The sequence below is a fragment of the Daphnia pulex genome, chromosome 2 (genome assembly GCF_021134715.1).
Source record: "Daphnia pulex isolate KAP4 chromosome 2, ASM2113471v1".
Taxonomy (NCBI): Eukaryota; Metazoa; Arthropoda; class Branchiopoda; order Diplostraca; family Daphniidae; genus Daphnia; species Daphnia pulex.
This window is the reverse complement of record NC_060018.1, coordinates 13,189,964-13,211,049: the sequence shown is the minus strand read 5'-3', so window position 1 is coordinate 13,211,049 and position 21,086 is coordinate 13,189,964. Positions and strand designations below refer to the sequence as shown.

Here is a 21,086-nt window from a genome sequence, read left to right as displayed (position 1 = left end):
ACAAACAGTTAATTTTCGTTGTTGAAACACCACCTTTATATAACCTCGTATCCACGCTTTCCTTTTGCAACTGCAATCATGTGGGGTTTTTCATTTATAATTAAATACCCTTGCAAGTTATTTACATTTAATTTGCAGGATAACATTCTCATGTTTTTTTCAAATAAAGTTCAGTTATTAAAATTAAAAAATAACAATCTGTTAGCTTAATAAAAGCAAAATTAATTATTGAAAATGCAAATCTGGTTGTTGCGCCATGATGGTGATTGCGCAACATAGGTAAGATTACGTAAGCTATGTTGCGCAATCAAAAAAATAACCGCGATGCTAGAGCCATCTGGTGAATTGTTTTGGAAATTATCTTATTAAAAAAGCAATGGCATATTCTATGGCTTTATCAAACTAAAAATTTAATCTTAATGACTTCCTGTGCCCTTTATTTTCCGTGCGTTCGGAATTAAGAATAAAATGCTACTATTTTTTTATGACTGATATATTTTGACATGCATCAGCGTGTGGCGTGCGTCTTTTGTTTTTTGTTTTGATTGCAGACATTGGGAGACGTTGGTTTAGTGTTTAGACTTCAGGCAGAAGTGAATGTGCCACATTTCAAAGAATTTCAAAGAATATCAAATAAAAGTCTGCAGCTTTTTAACAAGCTTTTTTTGTTATCTCCCAGCATATTTGGATGAAGAGTTAAAATACTAGTGTGAAATAATAACACCCAGAAAGAGAAAACAGAAAAAAAATATCCTAGGAAATTCCCAACATTTCTATCGTTTTCTGTTGTCAAAATGCTTTATGGAACTAAATTTCGTTTTCCAGTCAAGGTGGATGACAAGTAAGACATTTTAGCTGAACAGTGTATGTGAACTGCCAAAAGTTTGAACTAATGTTTTATTTTATGTAGGATTTTTCCAACAAATGATCCAAACATTACAGTGGTTAGTTTCATAGGAAAAACTAATCTGGTTAACCAGCTTCCAACAAAAATCACTTGCATAAATGATTACTTTAAACACCCTATCTTTCAGAATAGTGAAATCAGTGAGGAGGTTAGTGAATTTAAGCTGCAAGTCCTTACCATTATTTTCCTCTAATCATTTTTCTTCAGAGTTCAATAGAGGGTTACTTCTGCCCCAAGAAAAAAGTCTTGTTTCTTTATTGCAACAATATTTATGATACAAATACATTGTTGATGCTTGATAAACTGGAATTTGACAACTTGTTTGAAAAGGTAAAATTCCTACTGATATATTTTAAAATATTTCTTACATTTGACTATTTCATTGTAGGGTTTCCTGCACTATTTTTCGAATTTGAGAGATACTTCAACAAGACATCTGATCTTTTTGTTTCTCGTTTCTCATATCTGTGTTGTAACTAACGCCAGCTCCAATTTCGATTTAAACTACATCCAGTTATTCAAAACATTGGACAGTGTTAGGATAAAATTACAGAGTAGTGTTGCAGAGGTACTGAAAACTGTCCCTGGCTTACCAAAGGTGATTAAACCATCTATTTATAAACACAATTGAGCTTAACATTAAAATTATGCCTTCTCAGGATTGGTTGACACTTGGTAGACTTTGCTCTCCACGTGTGCTCTTCTACTTTGAACAGAGACCACCTGTCCTTGATGACAATTTAAAATCCCTACAGCATTTAATGGAAGATCAAATATACAGGTTACTCAGAAAATGCCGCGTGATAACTAATGTTTGGTAACTTTTTTTGGACTTTTTATGGAAACAAATATCAACCTGCAAATCCTTTTTTCTTCTTATTCAGCACAAATTCACTCTTCGCTATTCCAAGCAATCAAGAGTTTGTTTTCTTTAAACCGAAGCAACAAGACAGATTCACGTTTTTGTTAGATTTGTTGAATGATACATTTGAAATTGGGAATTCTGAGAATTCAAATGATTTTCGTGAATTTCTTAACCAACATATAGTTCTAGCTCAAACTGAAGGTCAGAAAAACATTTACTTTCTTCATATTGGCATTTTCATAAACTATATCTTTATTTCGAAATTCAGGTTTTTCTGATAACGTGGGAAGACACATTGGGCCAAGTATTTTTGTGGTACTAATTTCACATTTGATTACTCATAGACTTTTATTCTTAACTCGAGTCTCTAAAAATGTTGTATGTTTTTAAAGCTTCCACCAGCAAGGGTGTGGTTTGACGTCGCGTTCAAGTTGTTTGACTTCTTTACCAACAGTCCAGCCAGTGGTATTAAGGTTGTATATGCCCACCAACTCTATTAGTGCAACATCGTGGTCAATCTAAACAAACTTTTTATTGTTTTTGCAGGGATTCCAGCTACTACGTTCCATTCTGGATGTCGAAGGACAGTTCAGTGAAGCTCGTTGTTTGAAAGTTCTCCCTTTGGCTTTAGCGGCGTACCAAGAAAATTTACCCTCTCATTACAGTTCACAATATCACGAAAATAAGGTCTGTAGTGAAATTTGGCTTACACAACTTTTCTGTTGTTTGATTGAACTGATCCTGTGTACTAGAAAACGCAAGCCAAAGCACTGCTTTCTAGTCACGGTAGAGGTCCGGCTGTGCAAAAGTTTCTCGGTCGTCTGGATGTCGAGTGCGATCGATTTTGGCGTAACGGTCGGCGTATGTGCGAATTCCCCAGCATTATTGGCAATCCTTGCATTCAGCCCGTGCACAGAGTTGTCGGCGAAGAGAATGGTGAAAACAAATTATCGGTTCTTCCTCATATGAGTGGCGTGCGCTATGTCTCGGCGTGTTCGTGCGGTAGACGTCAGGTAATAGGCTTTAATTTTAAATGTCCCTCATTCAGCACATATGAAATATTCTGTGATTAATTCAACTCAAAGGCCAACCGAGAAGATCCATACGATGTCAAATATGCCAATTACGATTTCTATCGTCTGATTGAGGAGGAATGTTGCGGCCGTCTTCGACACATTACGTTTCCGATATTCAAACCCAGCAGCGAACATTTCGAGTACGTCATCATTTCAACTGAATTTCAAGCCCTCAGTTTGGTTTAATCCTTTACTTCTGTCTATTTTTTAGAGCGGCAAAGTTGAAGGGTTCTTCTAAATCGATGCACTTTGCTAAAGACGTCGAGAAATTGATTACGGGAACTGAGGATTTGAGTCTCGGGCCGGACGAAAATGAATTTCCTGCTCTGTCGGTGGATCATTTGAGTCAAGTTGCAGCAGACGACCACGAAGATTCGCAGACTTCTTTGGGAAAAGGAGAAGCTGCCGAAGCCATTGACGATGAAAATATGATTGAAATCACTGGAACTCACGAACAGCCAACCATATCCACTCGAGACTTTTCCACGACTGAATATCTCCCCTGCATGCTTCACGTGCATTCACCCGTGGGCATCTTGCCACGTTACTCCTCTTGGAGTCTAGTTTGCCTGGGTTCGTCCAGTTTGTATTCACACAATGCAGGTATAGGTTCAAAAGACTTGGTTTGTCCAAATCGCAAACTTAAACGGAATTCTAATTGCTTCCCTAGGTTTATCAGATCAACCAGGATTCCTTACCGGTTCCGGCTTCCTTTTGCCATGGGACATCCCCGTACGTTTACAGCACAACGATTCCAATAGCCTGGAAAGTCGTCGTACGCATAACATTGGGTATGCATAGTCCTTTTAATTACGTAATATCCTGTTAAACTCCATTATAAATGATGTTGTAAATGTACAGGTACTCTGGTAAAGGAAAGCGTGCCAAACAAGGACAACACGAGTTTACTGTCAAAGTTTTCATCGGAGTGGAATACGAATGTCCACGGGGACACCGATTCATGAGCTCGTCTCCTGGGCGAGTCCTTAAAGCTACAGGTGCCGGATTAGTCAAAGATTCTGCTCAGCTTATTACGCAGAATGATGTCCCACTTTATCTACCTTGTCCTTGTCCCTACAAGTATGTTTACGCTCCAACAGTTGTTTTATTTTCTAATGACATTTAAGATATTAATGTCGATTTTATTTTTGTTAGTCGAGGTGGTAAAGCTTTGATTGCCCAGCTTATGCGACTTCACGTAGTGACGCCGAAAGCCGCTGTTCATGTGACGATAGATCCTAAAGTCCGACCGGCTCCGCCTCCGTGCCCTGAATTTATCACTGGATTTTCAGAACCCGTTCAACTGTCGCCGAGCAGTTACTGGATCCTGCGCTTTCCTTACGTTTACGAAGACGAAAACCAAATTTATACTCTTCCTAAAGAAAGTTCACGCGCAGCTCAACACGGCTACCTTTTGAAAGGAACTTGTGGAGTAGTAGAACTAGCAAATGAGTGAAACAATACAATGTTTGAACTATGTTAATTTCAACTCTGTTTTCCTACTTTTCTTTGCACAGCATTTTGCGTACAATAATTCCCAATCACGGTAGTTATTACCCGAAGCTTTTTCGAGTGACGCGTGTTTATATTAAGTTAATTGATTTCGATACAGAAATTAGCCCATCTCGTACTAGCAGACAAATGTTTACTTCTTGCCACGTGAGATGTCGTGGCAATACACATTTGCAAAAAGTGACACGAAACAAGAGGTTCACTTGGCTTTCGTGGCACTGTGGTAGTAGCCCAACTCTTTGTTATTGACAAGAAATCATTTCGTGTCAATCGGGACCTTGGTGCAACAAAATTTACCGTGGGAATAGACTCGACCAATTATAATATGTTGAATTTCATGTTTGACATCAGTACTAGAGTTCCACCACACATTCCTTAATAGTTTCCAATATTTTATTTCCTAAAAACGTGTGAAATATCTGTTTGCCATGTTCAACAAAGTTAACCTAATTTCCCACAGACTCTCACGGCGAAAAACGTATGCTGAAAATGAAGAAGGAGACTTATTAGAGAGCCATTCAGGAACTGGTCCCAAACTACTGAGAATTCTAAATTTGTTTGATCTCACTTTTCTTGGCATAGGTAGTACTTTGGGTGTAGGCATTTACGTACTTGCTGGAAGCGTTGCTAAAGATTTAGCGGGACCAGCTGTCTGTCTGTCTTTCTTGATTGCTGCAGTTGCATCTGGAATTGCTGGTATACTTATTTAGATTACTGCTGCTTTATTCTTTTAAAACTAAAAAAACTATTTTGTTGCCAAGCTTTGTGTTATGCTGAGTTTGGAGCAAGGGTTCCAAAAGCTGGGTCAGCTTATGTTTATAGTTATGTTACAGTAGGAGAATTCATTGCCTTTGTCATTGGTTGGAATCTGATTCTTGAATACTTGATAGGTATAACATTTATTAGTTGGTTTATGATTTTAACATTTATACAGTCATCTAATTCAAAATCGTTTAAGGTTCTGCAAGTGTGGCTAGAGCACTAAGCTTAAATGTTGATGCAATGAGCAATCATAGTATGTCTAGGTTGTTTACTCTTACAACTCCAATTCATGTACCCTTTATGTCAGCATATGCTGATTGGCTATCCATGAGTGTCACTCTGCTAATGACAAGTAACAAATTTATATAATAATACTGCACAACTGTTTTGTAGCATCTGAATAAACATATATTTTAATCTTTAAATTGCAGTTGTTTTAGCAGTTGGAGTCAAATCAACTTCACTTTTCACCAACACTTTTACAATATTAAATCTATCAGTTGTAGTGTTTGTGATAACTGCTGGAGCTACATATGGTAACTGGAATAATTTAACATTTTTTTTTTAATTTGTTTATAACTTGTTGGTTTATTTATTTAATAGCTAAACCAGAGAACTGGGTGTTGACGGTAAATGAAACACTCCAAAAGGATAATAATGTTGGAATGGGTGGATTTTTCCCATATGGAGTAAGTGGAGTAATGGCAGGAGCCGCTAAATGCTTCTTTGGTTTTGTTGGCTTTGATTCCATAGCCGCTGCCGGCGAAGAAGCTAAAAACCCGAAACGAAATATTCCTTTGAGTATTGTCCTCACTTTGGTTGTGGTTCTTATTGCTTATGTTGGCGTATCAGTCGTATTAACGTTGATGATTCCATACTATGCCCAAGTATATTCATCAACAAAATTTTTATGAATTTCTCCGCTCAGTTTACAACTAGCTTTTTCATTATACTTTTATTAGGACAAGGATACCCCGTTGATCCACGCATTCCAGCAAGTTGGTCATTCATGGGCAGCTTGGATTGTCACAGTTGGTTCGGCTTTTGGACTTGCGGCAAGGTAAAATACATTTTTAATTTCCAGGAGTTGTTAACAATCAATTTGAGAAAATTACCTGCAGTTTGTTAGGCGCTATGATTCCAATGCCGAGAGTGGTTTATGCTATGGCAAAAGACGGGCTCCTATTAAGATGTCTTGCTGCGGTCCACCCAAGGTTTAAGACCCCCTTTACAGCCACCGTACTGACTGGCTCTATTGCAGCTATTTTTGCCATGGTTACTGATCTTGATTCTCTAGTGGAAATGATGTCAATAGGAACGCTTTTGGCCTATACTTTGGTGGCTGTATCTATTCTCATTCTCAGGTACATTTAACAGAAAGCAAACTTAAGCGCTCTTCATTTGTAATTCAAAATTATGTATAGGTATGAGTGGAATCCTTTAAAACACAATACTACGAGTTTAGACGCTGTATTACCTTGGCAACGTGAACCCACTGAAGATTCCTCGAAAAAATCCAAAATTATCATCTTCGTTCTATGTATAGGCCTATTATTCGTTAATTTCGTCATTTATATTTGGTACTAATGAGAATTTTATTTCAGGTATTTTAATAGTGATTTCCTGTACAGTATTAGCTTCCATTCAAAAATCTCAAGTGTATCATGCTGGATTGATAATTTTATTGCTTTCAACTGCAATAGCAATGTTGGGCTTAGTTCTATATCTGTGTTTCTTGCCTAGAGCAATCAACCGTGTTTATTTCATGGTAAACGAATATTGCTAACGCACATACATGCTGGTGTCAAATGGATAATTATTGTTTATAAATTTTTATCTAGGTCCCTCTTGTACCATTGATTCCGGCAATAAGCATATGGATTAATATGTATCTCATGTTCCAACTATCTCTTGCTACCTGGTTAAGGTTCGTACCAGTCTAAATTATACCCTTTCTAGATTAATTTTTTAATTTGAAATTTTACAGGTTTATTGTTTGGATGGCTGTTGGTAAGAAAAGCTTTTTTAATTCATAATTCAACTTGAAATTTTACCACTAACGGAGCGGTTATTAATTGCTGATTATGCGGAAACAGGTTTACTCGTCTACGGGGGATACGGTGCGAGCCATTCTACTCTCGAACGAGAGTCCGTAATGTTGTCAGCTTTTTCGCCTGAAGACGACAACTCTCCACTTGTTAATTTATTAGTTATGAATGAAGACACGTATTAAAAAAAAAACGAACGAACAAGAACGTTAATATTGGTGCTTGACGGTTGTCGTAATACTTAATATTAAATGCAGAAATACTTTCGATTTATTCTGCCGCGCATATTTAACGATCTCTTATAGTAACTATTCCAGAGTGCAGATATATTAAAACATTCTATTGGAAAAAAAAGGCAATACATATACTACTTACCAAAGTTTCTGTTTAAGTATCAACATTGCGTACTATGAACTGTTATTCCCATTAGCTCCTCAGTTAAAGGTTTTTAAATCATGGAATCAGCTGGATAGAGGCTACAACTTACAACGAAAAAATAATTTTGAATTTCAAGTCAAAGTAACTTGCAAAGTGTATTCCGTTTAAAAAAAGGGTTCAATCATTTCATTTTCTTCCTTTCTTCGATTTCAGCTGTCGATTTTGAACATTTCCTTGGTAACGCAGTCTTTTTACCGATCTCTGACTTGTATCGGTCAAATCTGCAGCAAACGCCGATCCTGATTTTTTCGCGACTGGTGCTTTTGTAGATTTGACGTCGCTGACATCGTTATTTAATCGCATGCTCTTCGGTTTACTCATTTTCTTGGCAGCTCTTGCTTGCATAAGCATGACTTTTTTCAATTCCAGTTGCGTCCGCTCTTCAGATGTCATTTCACCCTTCTTCTTGGTCTTTTTCTGTTCCTTCTTTCGTTCATTTCGTTTGATTTTCTGATTCTCTCCCAACTTCTTCTCAGGTTTCGGTCTTTCTTCTGTGGCACCTCCTTCGTTGGCCAATTTAAATCGATCTTTTTCGTCTAAACGCTCCTGGTGTGTCTGGAACCACTGTCGCTTCGGAGCAGCAGGTTCACCTTTAACTTTAACCATTTTTTCAGCTCGATTGATTTGGTTTTCCATTGCTGAAAGTTGGCTTTCAGATTTCTCTTCCTATAGGGGTAAAAACAAGATATTTAATCCAAGTTTTAAAATATTCATGTGAAATGTGCTCATACCGTAATAATGCTTTCCACATCCGGATCAATGAGGGCCAATTTCTTTTTATATTTTTCAAGAATCTCGTTTGGAATCAATCGTGATTTAACAGGATTGTTGGCCCTTTTAACGATTTCTTTGACCACTTTTCTTTCTCCTTCTCCAGCGAGTGATACGGAGACACCGCTTCGTCCAGCACGAGCCGTACGTCCAACTCGATGAATATAACGTTCGATAGTTGGTGGCATAGTATAATTTATAACTGTTTGCACTCCTGGGATATCTAAACCACGAGCTGCAACGTCCGTGGAAACCAAAATATCGATGTCTTCCTCCTTTAAGAGATAATACAAAGAGACGAGATTATTGAACGAACTAGCAATCAAATATTACTCTTGAATTTTAAGACATACCTTGAATTTTCTAAGAGCTTCCAGTCGCTGCGGTTGTGAGAGATTTCCGTGGAGTTCGCCTACTCTGATGCCTGCAATAGTAAACTTATTTTAAAAAACCCCAACAATTGAAATTAAGCCAAATATGATAGATACCTAACAATCCAAGTTGAACGTGAAGCCTGTGACAAAGCATTTTAGTTTGAACGAATACCATGCAATGGTTTCGGAAAGTTCGACACACAAGAGCACACAAGATTGCTTCTCTGTCACCTGTTGCATGTTAAATAATATCAGAAAATAAATTAATAAAAAGAATAACTTGGGATATTCAATATAGGAGAAAGTACCTTCATGATTTGGCCTGATGCGAACAAACTCCTGCCTCAAATTGAATGCTACATCGCGGTTATTATTTACGAAAACCTTGATGGGTTTGTTTAAAGATACAGCGGCCAAATCTCGAACTTCGTTACTCATCGTGGCAGAAAAAAGCATGGTTTGGCGTTTACGGCCGCATTGCATAATAATTTCTTTGACTTGTTCAATAAAAAATTCATCCAACATTCGATCGGCTTCGTCCAGAATCAAAACGTCAATGGCTTCAAGACTGCAAATTTCGAACGACAAATTTTGTTTTTCACAAAATTCTTGATAACATATTAAAAAAAAAAAGTTATGAAAACCTGAAGGATGGAGTATTGCGCAAGTGGTCAATTAAACGGCCAGGTGTTGCGATAACAACGTCAGGATTACCGCGAAGAACTTTTTCTTGGACTTTTAAATCAAGACCACCAATCTAAAGAAATGAAATTTCTAAGACTTTTGTAAAAGATTCATTGTTAATGTAGCAAAAACTTACTGAAAGTCCTATTTGAATATTGGTGAACTGTGAAAGTTGCTTGGAAACTTGATAGACCTAATACAAATAGGTATGAAAATGTGTAAAGTAATAAAATTCAATTGTAAGATCTTACCTGAACTCCCAATTCTCGAGTTGGAACAAGAACAAGGACACGTGTTGTTGCTGATACCTTGGGACGATACATCAACCTCTCTAGAACTGGCAACATGAAAGCTGCTGTTTTACCAGTTCCTGTAGCAGCACAACCACATACATCTCTGCCCAGTAATGCAACAGGGATTGTAGCTGACTGAATAGGGGTTGGATGAACAAAATTCATAGAGGCAATGGCTTTCATGAGAGGACGAGACAAATTCATTTCATGAAAACTCTCTGCTGGCTCATAGAGCAACGACTCGTCAAAAAAATCCTCTCCCATCCCCAAATTTGGATCAACTTCCTCATTTGACTTTTTCTTCCTTAGTTTCCTCTTCTTGTCACGCTCTTTATCTCGTACATTGTCCTTTGTCAATTCATCTTCAGACAGCAAATTTTCTTCAACTTCATCTTCTATTTCTTGTTCACTTCCATCTTCATCCCCACCTGTCAACAAAAGAAAGTAAGCTGACGTTTTTTAAGAACTTGAAAATAATATACAACCTTTATCTTTAAGCACTTGGGCAATTTTGTCGTCCGTCTTGCTTTTCGCTTTCCGTTTAATGTATTTTTGAACATCGTCTTTCCAAGGGTCGGCGTTGTAGTCGCCGACATTTCCAATAAACTCAAACTCTTGGCTGAACTCCTTACTTTTTTTAGTCTTGATTTCATCGCGTTTTAATTGTTTTGGTTGAAATTCTTCTTCACTTTCAGATGATGAATCGTAAAAGGGAATGTTTTCGTCATCGGATTCAATGGTTTTCACCAGATCCCACGTGCAGCCAGTAGCCTCCATGTTTTAAAAGTCGACTAAAAGTAATGTGTCGTCTGCAATGACAGGATGCCAGTTTGCAGCTTGTCTTCTTTCTACTTGTTTTACCAAAGGTAAATTTCGCAGATAGCGGAGTCAAGTTAATTTAGAATCCTAATTTAAATCGCAATAAAATACATTATATTAAATGAACTTTGTTCTTTGTAATGAGAAGCATCACTAGTCAAAACCACTTTTTTTAAAATATTCATCGTTACTTTAATCGAATGAAGAATTTTTTCAAATTAACTTTAACGGAAATATTTTTATTTACAGCTGTCTTCCGACATCAGAAATGACGAAATAGCCAAAATCAACTTTCTTCACGTTGTTTAATGGAATACCAATCATGAAAAAAATTAACATGTCTGTATTTATTCTAACAGTAAAAGTCTCCAAAACAAAAAATAAAGCGTATAAAAGCAAAATACAAATTTAAAAAGGTTGCCGCTTGTGCAAGGTCTTGAACCAATAGGCATAACCGTGGGGTCAACTCGTTCAAGTCCCTCGATTAGGGTCCCGCATTCAGATTATTTAATAAAAATTAAATTAAAACAAAAAGATCTATTCAGGGCAGATGTGCCGACGTTTTTTTTTTTTTTTTCGATTTTCATATCGTGTCTGAACATGAACTAACTGTTCCCCAGAATGCTGCAAGTTCGTGTCACAAACCCTTCCTCGCTCATCACAAGCGAAGTCCCCCAAGATAGATCCGGAACGTCATAACCATTAGGCCAAGACCCCCAACAACGAATTGAGTTGGAAAGGTAATCTTTTCGCTCTATTCCCAGGCCTTAAAATGTATTAATATCGACCCACGTCAAATTTGAATAAATAAAACTACTCTCTTATCAAGGAAAATGAAACGTGCAGATTTTACAACGAGAGCTTAATTGATTTTACTTTAAGTTCGCTTAAAGTTACTTTACTACCGCTTTTTTGTAAGTTCGCGCTTCGCTTTTTCCGCAGCATTCCGTAAATAAAAATGACAACGTAGCAATGCAAAACTCAATCAACAGAGAGCAGACGACTTGACGAGTCAAAATCAGTCCGAATCACAGTTTGAAATATCATTAAATTTGGAATTGTAAAATTAGTTTCTTTATAAAAATGATTGTCCCAAGCATTGCCCATTGCTTAAGGTATTGTTTTTATTCAATATTTATTAAAATGTACTTCTTTTATTCTTAGTACCGTTTTTTGTATCACTTAATACAGAAATCGATGCTTATCTTTTTCACTAATGAAACCAATGGCATGCATAGGTACACCAAGATTAGTTTCTGTCATTGGGACTCATCGTTTTTCTACAAGCATCAATCAGCAGTTTGATGAAGCTCAAAAAAGACTACAAACCTTGAAAGCCAGTCCAGGAAATGAAGCCAAACTGAAATTGTATGGTTTATTTAAACAAGCCACGGTCGGGAAAGTGAACACAAAAAGACCTGGAATGACAGACTTTGTTGGGAAAGCCAAATGGGATGCTTGGAATTCTTTGAATTCCCTGTCTCAGGTTGACATTTTGTCGATAGGAATGATTTTGTGTCTCGTTTATTTACCCACTTGTTTGTTTCCCCGCAGGAGGAGGCTAAAGACAAATACATCGAATTTGTTAATAGTCTAGTTGGACCAGAGAATTCAGCAGAATCTAGTGCTGCACCGAAATCAGCAGCAGCAGGGTTTGAAGTGTCAATGGATGGTAAGCTCAGAATCATCAGAATCAACAAGCCAGAAAAGAAGAATCCATTTACGCTAAAAATGTATTTAGATTTCGCCCAGGTAAATACAAATTTATCCACTATTTTATGACTGTGTTTCCAGTATGCAAATAACTAACAGAAAATCTAATAGCTCTTAAAAGATGCCGCAGAAGATCAGAATACAACTCTTGTAGCTGTTACCGGAACTGGAGATTATTTTTCGAGCGGGAATGATTTGACTAATTTTACCTCTTTCTCCGGCTCTGTTTCCGAAGCTGCTGAAGAAGGAAAACGCAACTTGAAGTAAGTTCATATATTTTCTGTCCAATTGTCTGTTTTTATCCGTAATTCAATGTAATTTTCTCTTTAGAATTTTTGTAAACTCTCTGGTTGACTTTCCCAAACCAATCATTGGAGTTGTGAATGGACCTGCACTGGGTATAGCTTGTACGATTCTGGGACTGATGGATGCAGTATATGCCACTGATCGAGTAATAAGCAACATGTCCCATTAAAACATGAATTACTTTATCCTGATGTTCTTATATGTTAGGGATGGTTTCAAACTCCTTTCAGTGCACTGGGACAGTCGCCGGAAGCCTGCTCATCTTACACTTTTCCCAAGCTCATGGGATCCTTAAAAGCCAACGAAATGCTACTTTTTAACAAGAAAATTACTGCCGTCGAAGCGTGCAAACTAGGTCTGGTCACTCAAGTCTTTCAAGATGCCAACTTCCAAAGTGAGGTGTGGCCAAAAATTAAGGAATGGTCCGAACTACCCATCAACGTGAGAGGATTGCTAAAATATTTCTTTTAAATTGACTATAATAAATTTCACTTTCTTTTTACAGTCGTTAGTTTACAGCAAGCAATTGAGTCGCCAGTTTGACACTGAAATATTGCACAAAGTTAACGATGCCGAATGCGAACGTTTGCTGGAGCGTTGGCAATCAGAGGACTGCATGGAAGCCATCATGAAATTCTTCAGTAAAAATTCGAAATGAATCAAATCCGTTTCTTAATTCAGACAAATGGTCTCTAATGAAAGACGTCCTGGTATATGGGTAAATGGTGGAAAGCTTTAAAACAATATATATGAATTGGTTAGTAAAATGTTGTCATTTCACTTTTATTTTTTAAACTAAATTTCCTTTTTAAATTCATGCGATCGAAATCTAACCCATCTGAATAGCAAATAAAGAAAAGATGAATCATAATTTTAGATTTCCTGATATACTGCAACTGCAGCAGGGCTTCATTTAATTATTCATGGGATGCGGATTGAAATCATTGACTTTTCTCGCCGTTTGTTTACTCACACACGTCGTCAAGGTAACGCCTCGAACAGCTATAACATCATCTCGAACATGGGTTGGGTCCGAAATGCTGGTGTTTCCCGAACGAGGCCACAAACAAGGTATTTATATGACTTGATGAGAGTTGGATATTTTAAATCAAATGTCAATCTTTTCATTACATTGTTTCTGCTATAGACTATGATATCCTGCTCTAGTAATCAACACAGAAATAGCCACCAAATCCCTACAATTTCGTTTTCTTATTTTTAAAAATAAAAGTCTATTATTATGGTAAGACGTTTCATCAACAGCGTGAAAACCTAACCCTCCCCCCCGAATCACGTCAGAGCCCATTGGTCGATGGTCGGTCATGTGACTCGACGATGGGTTTTCTTGTCTGAATCAAAAAGGCTGTTTCCACCTGGAGGGCTTTTATACGCTTTACCGTTTTTCACTTGTTTCCATTTCTTTTCTAATTCATTGTTGTCCTCTTTGCTTCGACTTTTTACGTCCATTCAGTTGCATTGAAGAGGGGAAGGCGTGCGGTTACACGACTGCAGCAACGAATAAGCCATGCGTTCTCTCGTGTCGTGCCGGCCCCATCCGATTCGAAAATAATTTCCCAGCATTGTTGGAAAGTAGGCCCAGCAACAACCAAGTCATTTCAACCAGTGACCTTGTTTCCAAGGGAATTTCGTGAATCTTTCGCCTGTCCAAATTTCATTTTTCTTTAAACTACAAAAGAAAAAGGAAGTGGATCAATTAAAATACTTAAGCGGAGGCATTATAGCTGGGAGAAAGTTTTGATTTCAGTTGTGTCGTCATCGTATTAAATTGCGTAAATGGGACCGTGTTGTTGTTGTGAATCATCTGACCGCGTCGAGCCCGGGCCGTCACAGGTATAAAAATCAGTTCTATGACTCATATAACTTTCTTTTTTAAAAAAATTGTATTTTAATTTTTTTTAATTTAATTTGTTTAATGTTGACTGTGGTCGTGGTGATGTGGCCGGCATATTTAGAATGGACGACGGAAGGAATCGGAGGATTTCGACGGAGTAGTCAACGAGCGCAGCTGTACCGACATTTTCTTTTTGGCACTCTTCCTGGCTTTTCTCGGCGGATTGGTATCAGATATTTAAAATATATAGTCTAAACTATTTCTGTGATATTTGCCCAAGTTGATTATTTTGAATTTCTACCTCGTGCGTGTGTGTATTTTTAGGGATATGGGCTGTATTATGCCGTTGCCCGAGGAGATACTAATCGCCTCGTTTACGGCTTTGACATGGACGGTGACGTATGCGGCCGGCCAAATCGCCCGCTGGCCAACATCACATCTAGCGGCAAAGATTTGACTCGGCTGAGGTAATGTCAAAATTGAATCATTTGAAAACATTTTTCTTTTTTCATGGATTCGTTGAATTTTAATTAGATTACTCGATGTAGAATCGCTAACTGTCAATCGTAATTTGGATCCGGTTATCGTGGGAAGATGTGTTAACACTTGTCCAACCAGCAAGTATAACAAACTATTCGTTTTTGTTTCTCGACTAAATAACCGGAACCCCATTTTGTGATTTAAATTATAATTCAGGTCACCGCCTATCCTGAACCGCTGTTTAGCCATTCACGCCTCGTCCACTGAGGCGACCAACTGGTTTTTGACATCCACGGGACTGGCCAAATTTCTCAACGTATAAATTTCCATTTATACTTAATCAAATTTCTTGTTGCGGTATAAATGACATCATTTGGCTTAATTTAAATATTTAGCAATTCGCCATCGATTTTCAACTGTGCTGGAAAGAGGTGGTCTACCTCTGCCTCATTGCATTGGGTATAGTTTCATCAGTTTTGACTCATTCCATTTTTTAAATTTTATTTTTTCAAGGTTTATCGCTGGTACTTACCGTTCTCTTCCGCTTCTTGGCCGGAGCGATGATTTGGCTCCTGCTGGTCGCCCTTGTCCTCGGTTCATTTGGCGGGACCGGTTACCTCTGGTAATAATAATGATAATTATTATTATCATTTTAAAATCAGCTCGTTACCGGTTTCGTGATGATATGATACAGGTGGGCGTGGTATGGCATGCGAGGCACTTCCGGTGAAACCAGCATGCTGGCTTATGCAATCACCCTCTCAATCATTTCGGTATTCAAATTTGTCTTTTGACTTTTGACCATTTTTAATTGAAATTTTGGTTTAATCGACGATGTGTGCAGGTATTGATTTTGTTGATTGTTGTGGCCATGAGAAAGCGGGTCGAATTGGTGGCTGCCTTGTTTCGCGAAGCCGGCAAATCTGTTCACGCCATGCCGATGCTTCTCATCCAGCCACTTTGGACTCTGTTGGCATTGTGCGCTTTGTGCGCCGGATGGGCCTACGCCGCATTGTGGATCGAGAGCGCCGGCCAGCCAACTCGAGCGCCAGTGGGGACTGTCATCTTTCAGAAAGACACTTATTTGCAAGTAAGCCATCGCCCTAATAAAAGTTGATAAACCAAAAGTTGAATATTGTATTGATTTGATTACAAGGTCGTTCGATGGTACAATATCCTGGCCGCTCTTTGGCTATCGCAACTCTGCCTGGCCTTTCAGAACCTTATCATCGCCGGAGCAGTTGCTGAATGGTTTTTCACTAGGTATATAGCTTAGTCATTCAACTTAAATTATTTACCTAATTATTTATTATTACTTAACACAGGGATAAATCGCGTTTGTCGTGCCCAGTAGCCAAATCGACGGGCTATGCCGTCCGCTACCATTTGGGTTCGTTGGCCTTTGGATCTCTGCTCATCGCCTTGATGAAATTGGTTCGGATGTTGTTCAACTATCTGGAGCGCAAGTTGCGCAATTCCAAGACGACGTGCTTCGGTCTAGTCACCTGTCTCACTTGTTTCTGCAAGTGCTGTCTTTACTGCTTCGAGAAATTCCTGCAGGGGCTCTGCTCCAATGCCTACATCGAAATAGGTATGTGCCCTTGGGGGTTTTATTTCTTTCCTAGAGTGTATTTGATTATATCCTCAAATTTAAATGAATCATTTAGGCATTTATGGGGAGAATTTCTGCTGGTCGGCCGGCCGAGCTTTCAAAATGCTGTCCAACAACGCCCTGCGGGTCATGGCAATCAACTCTGTCGGCGACTTTATCCTCTTTTTGGGCAAGGCTGGCGTCGTCACGGCCGTCGTCTTTGTCGGAATCGAATTGATCAAAGTATTGATTAGCATTCTTATATAATGCAATTATATTCTCATTTTATTTTTTTTTTTTAAACAAGGATAAGCCGGGCGTTGTGTATATTTGGACACCGATCCTGGTGGCGGCCATTTTTGCCTACCTGATTGCCCATTGCTTCATTTCCGTCTTCGAGGTAATGATCATCATCATTTTTATAGGCCACGCCCTTTGTTAGTCTAATTGACATCAATTTTGAATTCGGATTAGATGTGTATCGATACCGTTTTCATCTGCTTTTGCGAAGACTGCGAGATCAACAACGGACAGGATCAGCCGTATTTCATGAGCCGCGGTTTAATGGTAAACACAAATGATTAGACGCCCAGTTTTAAGTTGATAATGATATCATTATTCTTTTCTTATTTAATAGGAATTTGTGGAAAAGAGTCAAAAAGCTCTGAGAGCTCGCGCTGGTCGTGCTAGGCAACAACAACAACAACCGAAAGGGGCGTACGATAACAACCCGACGATGGATTCGGATGCCGGCGTTTGGAACACTGGCCTTCCGCCTCCTCCGTATCAATTCCGTCCCACTGCTCCTCCTCTCAGCTCCCAAAGATAAAAAAGTTCTTTTGGTCGTCATCACATCGCCAACACGATGGCGATCAATGAGTCATTTGTCGTTCCTATTTTCTTATTTCCCCCATTGATAAAAACCAAAGTACCTTAGTAAAAAAACTGCACACACCAGAACCAAGAATTGATGATGTTAACTTCAAGTTGGAATCCTTTTCTTGCCCCCGTTTGTCTATTTGACGCCGAATGTGTTTGGCCGCGTTCGTTATATTCTACACGGTGTGTTTTTATTATTATTATTATAATATCGGGTTGTTTGCCGTCATCAACGTTCTTTAAAGACTTGTTTATCCGTTTGTTCTCTACGCCCTTGTTTACACACACTCTCGTCGTCGTGTTTGCACTGGTTGGTGTTGTTCGTGTCCGGAGACCGTGTTAGATGTTAGAATTGTGTTTCTTAACGCGTTGATGATGAATCGTTTCCCTCTTTCACTCGATCCTCAACACAAAATAAGCGATTTGAACCTGTCACAAGTGATTCCTGCTCAATTTCTGTAATAAAATGGAACCAAGGTGAATGCTGCTGGGCTAGCTATAGTAGAGCTGTTGGATCGTAATCCATTATATCTGGTTTGGCTTCTTCTATTTTTCTTTAGGGCCTGTTCGGCAACGTCTCTCTCTCTCTCGTGTGTGTGTCACGTCGGCGGGAGTATAACATAAAAAAAAAACCCGGCCCGTGTCCCGCATTCAGTGTTGTCTGCTCCGAAGGGGAAGAAGGTCGGGCGCCGGATAACTGTGCACACACAGGAATATAAGTATTAATTAGCATCCAATTGTTTCGCCTATTTTACCTCGTTTCACGATGTAAACACGGGCGACACTAGCGACATCTGTTGTTGTATTGCCGGATATTAAAATAATTTTTAAAAATTTCTTTGTATGCGACAGTAGAACTCCAACGACAGTAGAACTCCATTTTTAAAAATTATTAAAAATACCCGACAATCAGTGCCCGACAGTAGAACTCCAATACGCGACAATATAACTCCGAAAATTTGAGCTGCGACTGTGCAATCAACTTCAAAACTCATTACCAGATGTCGCTAGTGTCGCCCTTGTTGTTTTTACATCGTGAAACGAGGCAAAATTGGCGAAACAATTGGATGCTAATTAATATTCCTGTGATTTCTTATACCAAATTGAACTTCGTAACTTATGTAGGTTTATCTTGACCTAATTTCCTTATTTCTATACTGTACCAACTTATTTCTTCAAATTTTAGATGCATACTGTCAGTCATTCCAACAAGTTGACTTCAGCGATCAGTCAATTTCCATCCAATAGACCCATCATGTTGTCAAAAGCCTAAAACTCATCTGTGAAGCTCACATATCGTGGAATACAAATGTGCGGAGACAAGGTATTTCCCCATTACTGCTACCACACCAACCACACCAAACCAACCGCCTTACTAAATTCAGCACCATTCACCCATATGATAAAGGTAAGCATCAATATAACCTATCGCCACGCTACTGCAATACTTCACGACACTTTTTTTAACATCAGGAAATTTACCTCAACCTAAGGAGTAAGGCTTGATTGCTGTGATTTCCATTTTTACGATTTTTTATCATGAAAACTTCAGTGTGCTTGTTAGTAAAGGTATGAAGGTTGAAATGCTTTATTAACTGTTATATTTTCAATTCATTAATGCAATACATTTTTTTTTACAGAGAACATAATAGATCCTTAAGCCAATGCTGACCTTTGTCCATGAAGGAAGAGGGACATCCAGCAACGTTCTGCTCCATCCTTATCTTCCCGACGTACACTCATAGCTTCACTACTTTTGCTGCTACAACTTGTCTTACTTCACCGACGAGTTGGAACACTTCAGTGGTCGCTACCCTTTGCTGTTACACACCTGCAGTTACTCACCACGGGATTATGCCCAGGTACCCGACAATTGACTTACTTTCGTAGATTATCTACTAACTAGTTGCGTTAAACTCTGTGTCTGTGTAATAATTCCAAAATCAGGCCCTTCTTGCGCGCAAACAAAGTTTTACTTGGACGTTTCTTTTTTCTAACGCTAGATGGCTTTTTGAAAATTTGCAGCTGTCAACAGTCAGTTTGAGTTATTTTGCACATCTTTTTGAACATTTATTGGCAGTTATTTTAATGAAATATTTAGTGATGACTAACGATAACTATTCCCCCAACAAAGCTCACTTGGTAGATTTTTAAAAATGTGTTTTTTTTCTACTTCCGGTTTTCCCATTTCTGTCAGTAGTTTAGTAAATATTGATCTGACGCACAAAAGAACCACATATTCGTGATCCTCGTAAAATTTGTGGTAAAGTTCATGTTCTGTTTTTTACGTATTCGTACTTCCGGTTTTGAGAATTTTCCTGAACTATAGTTCAGGAAAATTCTCGATTTTGGCCAAATTTTGGATTTCGTTTAAATCACATCTAATCGAACCCAAATTTCATGGGGATCACGAATATGTGGTTTAATTTGACGACAACTCAATGGTTGAGGCCCTGTGGTTACTTCCGGTATACTTCCGGAATTTTTTTTTTAGACTAGCAAGTGAGTTTTGTTCTGTTAACAGTTCCCAACATTGCAAGCTTGATTTAAACTTTAAAAAAATGCATATTTAAATCTTTGAGCTAAAAAACCTGATTCTTGTTTCTTTCTGTATTATGTAACTTTTATTGGCATGTCAGTAAATAAGAATTGTTTTCTCTTTATTCAGGTAATGCAGAGGAAATTTCGAGAAGATGGACACCATAACGTCGCCGGTATCTCCAAAGTGTCAGCGCGGATCATCATTTGTTGTTGGTAATATTTTTGTTGTTGTTTGTGTTAGTTAACCCGTTGTCTGCCACGCCTTTGTTCTCCCCTAGCTCCTTCGCACGGGCCGCGCTGTTCGGCCTCGTGGTTTTCATGCCGCTGGGTCGGAGAGTTGCCAAGCCCAAAATTTGCCGCAAGGCAAGCCTGTTAGGCAATGCACCATAGGGACTTCCCCCTTGTCGATACGGTGATGGATTCTCCTGTCACCGTGTCAGCCCGGACTTGTCAGCAATGGCAAGTCCCACCTTGGCCATGGATCCTTCAGACGTGGCGCGTAGAGTAGTAGAGTACAACCTACGGGTTGTATGGCGTGGCAGCCAACGGGTTAACTTAAGTGTATGTATGTGTGTGATAATAAAATGTGGTGGAATTGTGGGTGGAGGTGGGACAATAAAGCAATTCCTTTTAATGTTTTTGTTTGCTGCGACTCATAACTTATAATAAAAACATGTTTAGTTCAAGACTTGGATATTTTTTTCAACTTTGAAGTTTTACACAATCTTCAAATAAACTTCTATGAAAAACCAAAAACTATCTGCAACTCCTTTGTCCGAACACTAGAACATGTCGGAATGCAGAGCGACTAGAGCAATAGTCACTTCCAACATGCGAATTAGGATAGATACAATAAAAATCAGAAAACGTCACAATGTCAAAGGCTTTTAGGTGGCAAGAAGAGTCGTACAAAATGATTACCCAGGTAAAAAAAAATTGTTTTATCATTAAAGATCAACGTAGTCGTATAATACTCAGGTGCCTTGGTAGCGTAGTACTTAGGGGCCTCGGTGTAGTAGCTAGGTGTAGCGTAGGTTGTGGTGTAGTAAACTGGAGCCTCGGTGTAGTATTCCGGTTCAACGTAGTACGAAGGAGCAGCAGCCGCTGTGTAGTAAGTCGGGGCTGCGTAATACTTGGCCGCCTCAGTTGTAGTTGTGTAGCTTGAGGTAGAGTAA

At 38.6% G+C, this 21,086-nt stretch overlaps 5 protein-coding genes and 1 long non-coding RNA gene across 8 annotated transcripts; 5 read left to right on the top strand and 1 right to left on the bottom strand.

Annotated features, from left to right (window-relative positions):
• The first annotated feature begins 529 nt into the window (after window positions 1-529).
• On the top strand, window positions 530-4,331 carry LOC124189039 (protein SMG8-like). The gene is made up of 15 exons (XM_046582004.1): window positions 530-841; window positions 911-1,055; window positions 1,115-1,237; window positions 1,296-1,505; window positions 1,567-1,724; window positions 1,792-1,973; window positions 2,041-2,087; window positions 2,165-2,245; window positions 2,319-2,459; window positions 2,525-2,785; window positions 2,858-2,988; window positions 3,060-3,451; window positions 3,519-3,639; window positions 3,710-3,928; window positions 4,004-4,331. Exons 1-15 carry the CDS (start codon window positions 795-797, stop codon window positions 4,302-4,304), a joined length of 2,559 nt encoding a protein of 852 aa, XP_046437960.1. The 5' UTR covers window positions 530-794; the 3' UTR covers window positions 4,305-4,331.
• A 202-nt stretch (window positions 4,332-4,533) lies between these two features.
• On the top strand, window positions 4,534-7,549 carry LOC124201085 (cationic amino acid transporter 3-like). Of its 2 annotated transcripts, none has more exons than XM_046597520.1 (12): window positions 4,534-5,056; window positions 5,122-5,250; window positions 5,319-5,474; window positions 5,554-5,658; window positions 5,726-6,009; window positions 6,085-6,182; window positions 6,244-6,486; window positions 6,547-6,662; window positions 6,727-6,890; window positions 6,964-7,049; window positions 7,110-7,132; window positions 7,219-7,549. In XM_046597520.1, exons 1-12 carry the CDS (start codon window positions 4,789-4,791, stop codon window positions 7,353-7,355), a joined length of 1,809 nt encoding a protein of 602 aa, XP_046453476.1. In that variant the 5' UTR covers window positions 4,534-4,788; the 3' UTR covers window positions 7,356-7,549. The 2 variants fall into 2 exon arrangements, with proteins under 2 accessions (XP_046453476.1, XP_046453485.1); XM_046597529.1 differs by having other exon boundaries at window positions 4,577-5,056; window positions 5,726-5,811.
• A 121-nt stretch (window positions 7,550-7,670) lies between these two features.
• Window positions 7,671-10,564, bottom strand: LOC124201077 (probable ATP-dependent RNA helicase DDX27). Its single transcript, XM_046597518.1, has 9 exons — window positions 10,216-10,564; window positions 9,689-10,158; window positions 9,574-9,630; window positions 9,398-9,510; window positions 9,062-9,321; window positions 8,868-8,984; window positions 8,733-8,803; window positions 8,340-8,654; window positions 7,671-8,274 (listed from the first exon to the last, which is right to left on the bottom strand). Exons 1-9 carry the CDS (start codon window positions 10,505-10,507, stop codon window positions 7,735-7,737), a joined length of 2,235 nt encoding a protein of 744 aa, XP_046453474.1. The 5' UTR covers window positions 10,508-10,564; the 3' UTR covers window positions 7,671-7,734.
• Window positions 10,565-11,537: 973 nt separating this feature from the next.
• LOC124204173 (enoyl-CoA delta isomerase 2-like) lies at window positions 11,538-13,335 on the top strand. Of its 2 annotated transcripts, none has more exons than XM_046601214.1 (7): window positions 11,538-11,664; window positions 11,741-12,035; window positions 12,104-12,301; window positions 12,374-12,525; window positions 12,593-12,713; window positions 12,776-13,009; window positions 13,074-13,335. In XM_046601214.1, exons 1-7 carry the CDS (start codon window positions 11,633-11,635, stop codon window positions 13,224-13,226), a joined length of 1,185 nt encoding a protein of 394 aa, XP_046457170.1. In that variant the 5' UTR covers window positions 11,538-11,632; the 3' UTR covers window positions 13,227-13,335. The 2 variants fall into 2 exon arrangements, with proteins under 2 accessions (XP_046457170.1, XP_046457180.1); XM_046601224.1 differs by having other exon boundaries at window positions 11,741-12,038; window positions 12,107-12,301.
• A 133-nt stretch (window positions 13,336-13,468) lies between these two features.
• Window positions 13,469-17,846, top strand: LOC124204164 (choline transporter-like protein 1). Its single transcript, XM_046601201.1, has 16 exons — window positions 13,469-13,639; window positions 14,040-14,419; window positions 14,542-14,646; window positions 14,745-14,887; window positions 14,955-15,041; window positions 15,117-15,216; window positions 15,296-15,359; window positions 15,414-15,522; window positions 15,595-15,673; window positions 15,745-15,990; window positions 16,057-16,163; window positions 16,226-16,491; window positions 16,568-16,734; window positions 16,799-16,891; window positions 16,966-17,058; window positions 17,129-17,846. Exons 2-16 carry the CDS (start codon window positions 14,363-14,365, stop codon window positions 17,318-17,320), a joined length of 1,908 nt encoding a protein of 635 aa, XP_046457157.1. The 5' UTR covers window positions 13,469-13,639; window positions 14,040-14,362; the 3' UTR covers window positions 17,321-17,846.
• An 871-nt stretch (window positions 17,847-18,717) lies between these two features.
• LOC124209930 lies at window positions 18,718-19,062 on the top strand. Its single transcript, XR_006881106.1, has 3 exons — window positions 18,718-18,778; window positions 18,844-18,939; window positions 19,011-19,062. It is a non-coding gene; the product is annotated as an uncharacterized LOC124209930 (long non-coding RNA).
• Window positions 19,063-21,086: the final 2,024 nt, after the last annotated feature.